The 9,708-nt window shown below is 49.2% G+C and overlaps 1 protein-coding gene across 3 annotated transcripts; it reads right to left on the bottom strand.

Annotated features, from left to right (window-relative positions):
* Positions 1–1,544: 1,544 nt before the first annotated feature.
* Positions 1,545–9,473, bottom strand: MUC20 (mucin 20, cell surface associated). Of its 3 annotated transcripts, none has more exons than XM_049874646.1 (4): positions 9,352–9,473; positions 6,030–7,364; positions 4,534–4,625; positions 1,545–1,957 (listed from the first exon to the last, which is right to left on the bottom strand). In XM_049874646.1, the coding sequence occupies exons 1-4, from the start codon at positions 9,425–9,427 to the stop codon at positions 1,889–1,891; spliced, it is 1,572 nt and encodes a 523-aa protein (XP_049730603.1). In that variant the 5' UTR covers positions 9,428–9,473; the 3' UTR covers positions 1,545–1,888. The 3 variants fall into 3 exon arrangements, with proteins under 3 accessions (XP_049730603.1, XP_049730597.1, XP_049730610.1); XM_049874640.1 differs by lacking the exon at positions 1,545–1,957 and adding an exon at positions 3,027–4,021; XM_049874653.1 differs by lacking the exon at positions 1,545–1,957 and adding an exon at positions 3,908–4,043.
* Positions 9,474–9,708: the final 235 nt, after the last annotated feature.

The following is a 9,708-nucleotide window of genomic DNA, read 5'->3' as shown; positions in this document are numbered from 1 at the left end:
CGCTTCTCTCTCATTTTATCTCTTGTAAGATAAAAAGTGATGCAGGCCACACCACAGGGAATTTCCCCTTACAATAGATCTGGGCTGTGACCTGAGTAAGGTGCTGTATTCCACCTAATCTTACGTCATTAACCACAGGCAGAGATTAGGATTTACAACACCTAGGACAATTACATCAGATCACCAAATGGAGGACAACCACACAATACTGGGAATCATGGCCTAGCCAAGTTGACACATATTTTGGAGGGACACAGTTCAATCCATGACACTGGGTTAAAGGGATACACATTTTTAAGGCTTTAGATTACTGGTTGCCATCAAGTTGACACTGACTTGTGGTGATCCCAAATGTGTCAGAGTAGAACTCTGCTCCAAAGGGTTTTCAATGGCTGGTTTTTCAGAAATAGATCACCAGACCTTTCTTCTGAGGCATCTCTGGGTGGACTCAAACCTCCAGCCTTCAGTTAGCAACCAAGCACATTAACTGTTTACACCACCCAGGGACTCCAGGCTTTAGATAATGAATCAAATTGACCTCCTAAACAGTTGTACCAGTGTACATCCACACTAGCAGTGTTTGAGAGAGCTTGTGAGGTTTACATTAACTTTACCCAAAGAATTTGTTCTTTGTCCTTGGCTCCTGAGAAATACACTTTAAAACCTTGGAATTTCCCCAGTGATGGAAGTGCCTTTGATGAGACCTCAGAACACACCTAAGGGTTTATGCCAACAAAGTGACTCAGGGGGACTGGCCAGGCAATATCAGCCCACTTCAGGGAGTAAAGAGGTGGGACTGTTTCAATCAATCATGCCTAAGTAATGAGGCCCTAATAAGGCTCTGGACATGGAAGCTCCTGGTTGATGACAGACATTGATGCTGAATGAGTGGGCAGGACTGATTCAATCATGCCTATGTACTGAGGCCCCAATAAGGCTCTAGGCATGGAAGCTCCTGGTTGGTGACAGACATTGATGCGCATGGGAGAATAGCATGTCCCTTTTTGGGACACGGAATCTCTCCATTGGAAACTCTCCAAGGCCTCACCTTATGTGTCTCTTCATTTGTATCCTTTTTCTTATAATAAAACTGTAATCATAAGTATAGCATGTTCTGTGAGTTTTGTGAGTCATCCTAAGTGAGCAGTGGGAGCCAGCAGGTCAGAAGTGAGGGGGCCTGGGGACCCCTGAGCTGATGGCTCATATCCCGAGGAGCTTGAGAGAACCTCTGAACTTGTCACCAACAGAAGGGAGAATGTCATGGGGATTCCCAAGCTCGCCACTGGTGTCTGAGGTTGTGAGCAGAGCTGGCCGTCTGGAGGGCCGTGTCCTTGGGTTTATGAGATCTGACCCAGCTCCCGGTGGTTAGGAGCAGAGGAAGAAGAGCCGCACGTGTGGCTGGTGTCAGAACAAAACTGAGCAGATAAAGGTGCAAACCAAGAACTGGGGGAGCATGAAGGACAGGGGTAGCTGTGAGGACGCACAGAATTCCTACAGCATAAAATGTCCAAAAAAAAAAAACACCCCACACGACCTCTGGACATGTAAATGCTGAGTGTGATTTAATGCAGGATGGAAGCACACAGCAGATGACAGATGGGAGATCAGTTTACTTTCTACTAACGCACAGCACATGTGCCGAGAGAAGTCCAAGGACACGGCAGGGGATAAGGGAGCCCCCCTACACACACACACTCAGGCATATGTGAGCCAGGGCCCCACTGCCATATGTGGGGTAAGGGGCCTGGGCTAGCTGACCGTGGTGGGAGGCTTCCAGGCACATCTCAGAATGGTAGAGAGGCTCCAGTCTGTTGGTGGGGACCCAGGCCATAGGCAGCACTGTCCTCCTTCGGGCACATGGGCCCTCCCTGGTTGCCACTGATATTCCTTAGCTCCTCCTGACGCGCAGCAAGGAGACTTGGGTGGGAAGTATGTGGGCGTGCAGTTCATGGCGGAGCTGAGGGGCAAAAAGAACCAGGTGGTGCATCCAGCCCATCTCACCCATGAGCGTGCCATGGGCAAGGACAGGAAGGGACAGTGGAAGCGAACATGTGTGGAGGGCACTAACATGTCCTGAGCTTCCCATGTGCTGGGCACATTACATCACGCACATTTTGTCATTTATACCTCCCAGCAACCTTGTGAAGCAGGTATTATGCCCATTTTATAGCGGAAGAAAGTAATATGGAGTAACTTGCCCAAGGTCACACAGCTAGGGATTAGAATTCATACCCAGATCTATCTGGCTCCAAAGCGCTTTGTTTGTCTGACCCCTGAGCCTACACCAATAGTTGTAGGGACGGATTAACCAGTAAACCCGGTATGCACCAGTTTACAGTAAGCGAGGTACCTGGTTTCCTGCACTACAGGTTAGTAAGTAAGCACAGTTAAGCCTGTATGTACCTTGCTTATTGGGTAATCCGACCCTGATTACAGTCAGCTCCCAACAAGAGCTGACCCCCAACACCTTCAAGGCCTAGTTCCTGAACGTTAGCTGCCTGACCTGCTCCTGATCACCCTGGTTTCTGACCCCGGAAATAGCTGCTCAGATCGACACTCACCCCCAGTTTCCCTCTTCAGCTAGGATTCTTAATTGCTACTTTGATTATCACATGTAGGGGACATTTGTCATTTATCTGGCTGTCCCACATCAAAACCCCAATCCCAAGTTTAGGAAATTCTTCACTGTGGGAGTTCTGGCGGGTCTCCATTCCACTAAGAGAACTTCAGTGGCCCATGTAGTCCCACTTCCCAGTCCTTGGCAGTGGAGTCTGGGGACAGGATCAAGGCTTGGTCTAACGGATGTCCCCACTCAGGACTTTGACTGTAACAGGTGACCCAAAGACAATGGGGTTGTGAGGGCCCATTTGTAGCATTGAGTGCAGATAAGATGATGTCTACTGGCTGTGGTAGCATCCAGTGGTGACAGTGGTCAGCAAGAGAACAGTGTCCTAGTCAAAATGTTCCCATCAACTAGCTCCCAGAGCTCCCTGGGCATTTCTTTAATTCTATACACCCTTGTGGAGCCCTCGTGGCCCAGTGATTAAGAGTTTGGCTAACCAAAACGTCAGAAGTTCGAATCCACTAGCCACTCCTTGGAAACCCTATGAGGCTGTTCTGCTCTGTTCTGTAGGGTTACTATGAGTTGGAATTAACTCAACGGCCACAGGTTATGTACCCTTGTACCCTGCAACAAATTCCCTTTTGTTTACTACAGCCAGGTTGTTCTCTTTTGCCCGAAACAAAGGATCCTACTTGCAATGAATACATCCTCCTTCTGTCTGCCAAGAGTAGCCACCTCACCTCGCCAGCCTGCCTCCAGGATCCCATCCCCGGCATACACCTCAGCCAGAAGCTCTGTCAGGTTTAACCTTATAAGGAGTGACTCCAAGCCAGAGCCATTCACAAGCTACATGGCATCAAGGACTGTGAGACATGCTAGATGCAAGCTTGAGGTGTTGGCAGGAAACACTACCAAAAGGGCAGGCAGTCCACGTTAGACTACACGCTGGGGCCCAACTTCACTGGAGCCCAGACACTTTCTACTACACCCTTCTCCCTCTCCTACTTTATAGAGTAGGGGAGCTGCCCCTGAGAGAGGATGAGCCAGAGATATCTGCACTGAGCACACGCATTATAACCTTCCAAAGATTCACACCATCCTCCAAAGTCCTGACCCCGGAATTCCACCGCTGGAAATCCTGTCCAGTGATCTGAGTTTAGGAGAATTTTCCCAGTTTGTATAAATGTATTCCAATCTTGGTCTCCATCTACTGTGTACATGTACGGTTTTGGGGGGGTTGTTTTTGGTTTTACCCAACACCTCTATTTCCTTTGGGGCCTGTCCTTCCCATTCCATGTGGTCCTGGACAGGCTCTCAGTCATGGTGGACTTTGCAGATCCCTGGTGTGATATGCAGATCTTTGAAGAAGCAAGTGAGTTCCTCAGCTGGTTTGCTAAGCTGAAAGCTTGTGAATCTAGGGCTGTCACAGCCACCTTTCCTTACATGTGGAGGGAGACTCTGCAGAATGAGGGGAGCAAAGCTAAGAAACGGAGAGAAAGAGAAAATCCTCGTGATCATGTTTAAGCTGCCGGATCCAGCCATAACTGATGCTGGAAAACCACTTCTAGGTTTCTCAGCCAATATTTTGCCTTTTCTATCTAAGCTACTATGAGCTGGGCTTCTGTCGCTTGCAAACAAGAGTCCTGCCTACCTCCCCATCAGTATCATTGACCTTCTTCTCAGAGCGCAGAAGACCTGAATTTCCTAGGGCCTGTGGAAGTTGGAAGCCAGGCAAAAAAAATTTTTTTTTTTTTTTTTAAACATTAAGAGAAGGGGAATTAAGAACTCAAAAAAGACAGAAATAAAGCCAGGCAGGGATCCTTGGTTTTAGCTCCCAATACTCCATAAGAAACTAGACCCTCTCTCAAGTATAATAGTTGCTCTTCTGTATCCTGTACACGTATCTGCCTGGAGTCTTCTATAACCTCTCACTCTCCTCTACTTCCCTGGCCCAGAAGGTGCCCACTCACCTGCTTCATCAGCCTCTCTGCCACCTGAGGGTCAGTGAGGTCTTCTGGGGAGGCCACACTCAACCGCAGAAGGAGGAAACCGCCATCTCCACCTGTAAATTGAGAACAGTAGGAAGATGAAAGTGTGGTCAAGTCAGTTTAGGAATCCAGCCGTGCATTGCACAACTCAGCCCCTTCCTCCCTCCCCACATCCATGTGTGCACACTCGTGTGTAAGTGTGTCTGTGTTCACAGGGGTCTTACAGTTACTCACTACAAAGAGCCAGGACTGTGTGAAGGAAACGATGGCTCAAGGCACCACCCCCATTTGGAGAAGTCAAAAGGGTAGTATGAGGAATGAGAAATGGAAGTGGATCTAGAATATTCTCAACCCCTGGAGATCCTGGATGGGAGCTGTTGGGGGAGGGCCAGGGGAGAGCCTGGCTATCTGAAGGGATACCCTCAGTGAATTCCTTCAGCTCTAAGGTGATGGTGGCTGAAGGGTCTTCTAACCATCCTTCCTGGCTTAGCAGCTCAGTAAGAAAGTTCTTTCTTTTCTGAGCCCTAATCTGCTTGACTTCATTTGCCACTTGTAATCATTTCTCCCTGTCAGAACAGTATTAGAGTTGATTCAACGATTGCACTTTTAGGGATTTATCCCACAGATAAAAACACACATGGGAGAAATGTACTGTTTGGTGTAGCATAATAAAATACTAAAAACAACCAAAATGTCTATTCACAGGGAACAAGTTAAAACAAATTATGGCTGCAGGCTAATCATCAGTTGGTCAGACCAAGTCGCCTCTGATAAGGAACTTCTTCTCTGAGAGTTCTCAGAGATGTACCTTTAAGCTCCCAAACTTGGCCCATTTTTTTTAAAAGTCTCTATCTATGGCACTAAAGGGTCGCTATGAGTCGGAATCAACTCCACGGCAACGGGTTTGGTTTTGGTTATCTATGGTGCCAACCTCATAAAGTACATCCTGTGAGCCCCACTTTCCCCAGCTGCTTGGAGGGCAGCAACTTTGGCCAGATGCTCACATACTGGCCCTCTGTGTGGTTATGTCTGGACAATAGGCTTCCAGAACATGAGGGCCATGTCTTTCAGACAAAGTGTGGGGCCTTGACTGGTGTACAGTCCTTACTCAATAGTTAACTTCGTAGAAGGTCAGAGCTGGAAAGGACTTCTGTGCTCATCCAGTGCAACCCCCCTCCCACTACAGATGGAGAAACTAAAGCCCAGAGAGAGGGACTTGTCCAAGGTCATTCAGGTTGCTAAGGGCAGAGGCAAGGTCTCAAATCATTTCACCAGACTCCCAGCACCCTTTCATCACAACCCTGACTCTATTACTAATTTTACCAAGAAACCCTAGAAATCATGAAGAGGTGATATTGGAGAGACGGCTCAGAATAGGCCCCCAAATCCTTCCTTCCTCTCTAATTCTTCAGCATGTAGACATCCTGGAGGCTCCAAACCTCAGATCCCTGAAGATCACACACGGGGAAGCCACTTACCTGCAGTGCCTTTTGTGGTCAGCCTTGTCTGAGCAGTGGTGCGCGTGGCCGTTGGAGTTTTTGCCCTGGTTGTGCTGGCTATCATCAGGGTCTTCGCTGAGGCTGTGGTCTTAGCTAAGGCCGTGCTTGCTCCTTGGCTGCTGTTGGCTGTAGTCAGATTGACAGAAGGAAGAGGGCCGCTACTGATGGGGAAGCTTCTGCTGGTTGTGCTCTCTGGGGTAAAAGTTTCTGAAGGTGTGGAGTTCTTGATGGTGGCTACTTCTGAGGGGCTATGGGCTATAGTTGAGGACATAGCGGGAGTAGTAGTTTGGTCCGTTGTTGATTCAGCTTCTGTGGAGATTGGAACTGCTTCTGAGACCTCAGTGTGGCTTATTGTCTCAGCAGAGAAGGCTGCAGTTTCTTCTAAAGAGTGTGTGCTAACTGTTACCAAAGTCCCATTGGGCGTAGCGGCCTCAACTGTGGTCTCTCTTTCTTTAGCGTTAGTGGTGGTTAGCGGCGGCTCAACTGTGGTACCAGGTGTGGCTGATTCTGCGGGGCTGGGTGTCAACAAGGTCTTAACAGAGATTGTAGTCTTGGTGATGTGTGATTTTGGTTCAGTGGAGTCAGGCAAAGCTGATGTCTCAAGGATGGACAAGGCCTTTACTCTTGTGGGGCTGTGATTTATGTCTGAGAGCCCAGGGATGGTGGCAGTTTTTTCTATTTCCATAATGCTGCAGTTGGTAACCTCAGTGTCAGTGATGGTGTAGGCAACCCAGGCTTTAGCTGGAGCAGTGATCTCAGGTTCCGGGGCTGGTGAGGTGACGATGACTGGAAGGGAGACGTCAGAGGAGGTACTACTCTTTGTGGTCAGGGTCCCAGTTTCTGCAGAGGTGTGAGCCAATGTCGAGGTGTCAACCATGACCTTCTTTACCTCTTCAGAGCTGTCATCAGTGCAAATGGTGTCAAAGATGGCTTCTGTGAGATGACTGCCCCTAACAGTCTCAACTGTGGTCATTGCAGTCACCGTGGTGCTGCCACTTGTGGCTGACGTCTCCATAGCATTGGTGATCACAGCCATGAACTGGTTGGGTATGGTTTTGGAGAGGGTCTTTGTCTCTGTTGCAGGGGAAATGGTCTTGGTGTCCCCGGTCTCTATTTTTGAAGGGGTACCAGCTGGGGTGAAGGTACCAGCAGAAGTCTCGGTTCTTAGAGTTTGAGTTTCCAAGTGGCCTGAGGTCTCAGCGACATTAGTGGTCCAGAAGGCTCCGCCTGAGCTTGTCTTCACCCCTGCAGTCACGGCAGACATTTCTATGTGGTTCGTTGTCAGCAATGGGCCTGGTCTGCTGGTGCCGGGACCTGCGTTGGGTGAGATTGACCCTGTGAGTCCTGGATCCCAATGCACTAACTTCACACAGGCTCTTGCCTTTATGCCCTGGGCACCACTGGGAGGAGGGTGGGGAGAGGGAGCTGTTTTTATCCCCACTTTTTATGAACCAGGAAGGAGTGAGGCAGTAACAGGAATACCAATCCCTTGTGGCAGCCACAGTACTGTCATTGCCCTGGCTGACGTCCTCTGAAGCCCAGATGAGCCACTTAAGGCAAGCAAGTCCCAGAATCCTAGCTGACTATTGGTCTGCAGGCCATCAGAGGCAGTGCGTGTGGCTAGGAGCCACGTGTAAGAAAGGCCTGTGGTTTTGTCTGTAGAAGTAGCTGAAGCCCCAACAGTGAGGCTCTTGGTGTCTGACCACTGACCTTCCCTGTCATATCTTCTTCCTTTTCCAGGAGCCCAGTGGAGTCCTGAAACCTTCTCGTCCTTGGTAAACCCATAACCTCTTCATCTCTGGGGTTCTCACAATCCCCACCCAAGTGTCTCACCTGCCAGGGGTCTATGGATTCCCTGAGTCTTCTCAGACAGCAAAGTCTACCCCTCCATCTCTACAGCCCCCTGGTCCATTCCTCGAATCAAACACGGGTACTGGGAGAGTGGAAAATGTGTGGGCTTGGGGCCCCAACTGTGAGTCCCCTCTCTGCTGCTTACTAACCATGTGACCCTGGGCAAGTTTCTCCTCTGCACAGCTGCTCTTTCTCATCTGTAAGATGGAGCTTGTTGTTGCTGTCCGCTGCTGTCGAGTCGGCCCCCGACTCACCATGACCCAATGTGTTACAGGGCAGAACTGCTCCAGAACGTTTTCTTGGCATAATCTTTATGCAAGCAGTTTGCCAGGACTTTCTTTTGCAGAGCGGCTAGGTGGGTTCAAACCACCAGCTTTTAGGTTAGCTGCCAATTGCAAATCACTTGCACCACCCAGACTCCTAAAATGGAGCTGTGGGCACCTATTTCATGGAGGTTGTGAAAATTAAATTAGATGTAAAATATCCAGTCCAAGCCTGGTAGATCAGAGGTGCCTACAGGAGGCAGAGTGGTCCAATGGTTAGGTGTGTGTGTGTGTGTGTGTGTGTGTGTACTCAAATCCTGGCTCTGTCAATGAGTTACTTAATCCCCATCAGCCTCCGTCTCTTCGTATTTAAACGTGGCAGTAAGACTAGTACCTCTCTCATAAGGTTATTGTGAAGATGAAAAAGATAATGCACGTGACGAGCTTGGCACAGTTCCTATTAGTGACAGATCAGTGTCACTTCCCTTCTTTTGTAGACCGTAGACCCCTGCATCCACTCTGGAAACCCTGGTGGCATAGTGGTTAAGACTACGGCTGCTAACCAAAAGGTCAGCAGTTTGGATCCACCAGGCACTCCTTGGAAACCTTCTGGGGCAGTTCTACTTTGTCCTATAGGGTCGCTATGGGTCAGAATCGACTTGACAGCAGTGGGTTTAGTTTTTGGTTTTTTGTTTTTTGGCATCCACCCTCCCCAAGCAGTCTAAGACAGTCAGGTCTTTCATGCCGAAACTATATTTTGAAGGAAATTCACATTAGAAAATTAACTTGGTGGAGTTCAAATCTTGTTAAGCTGCATTCTTTGACTTGAAGAATGATTAACCAGCCTGCACGCCTCCCTACACACACACACACACACACACACACACACACAGACACTCTTCACCCCACTTATTCAAAATCCCACCTGCATATAGACAAACTCACGGGGACCCTTTCGGTAACATTTATTTGTGTGTACTGCAGCATCCATTCATGCTTAAATTGACACACATTTCTATTTGCATACTCTTTGTCAACAATAATAATACTTCACATTTTTATAGCCTTATGATTAATCACAATTAGCTTAGGAAAGCCTACCCTTACCCACGGGGCTGTCCACACTGGAACTCACACCCAGAGCCCTGCCAGGAAAGAAGCCCACAGACCCCCTCTCCACTCCTTACCTGCAGAGCTTCCGGGGACCCCAGCCTCCCAGCAGAACAGGAAAAGGGTCAGAGCCAGGCCCCAGAGGGAGCCCATCCTGGCTGGGGCGCCGGCAACTATGCCCAGGAGACCTGCCTGCTGCCCTCACTGCTGCCTTTTCCTGCTTCCTCAACCCAGAGAGGAGGGGCGGGCCACCTACCTGGGTGCAACTGTGTGGTTTCCAGGGTGCCACCAGGTGATCACAAATGAACAGGCTGAAAGCTGGCAGCCTGAGCTCTCAGCCAAGCTGACCTTCCTCTCCCCCTCACCCCATGACTGCTCCTCTCTGAAGCTTGGTTTAAAGGTGTGGAATCACTTCCACAGTGATAGTCATCCCT

The sequence above is a fragment of the Elephas maximus genome, chromosome 1, assembly GCF_024166365.1.
Source record: "Elephas maximus indicus isolate mEleMax1 chromosome 1, mEleMax1 primary haplotype, whole genome shotgun sequence".
NCBI lineage: Eukaryota > Metazoa > Chordata > Mammalia > Proboscidea > Elephantidae > Elephas > Elephas maximus.
Note: the sequence above shows the minus strand (reverse complement) of the source record. Positions and strands in the feature narration are given on the sequence as shown.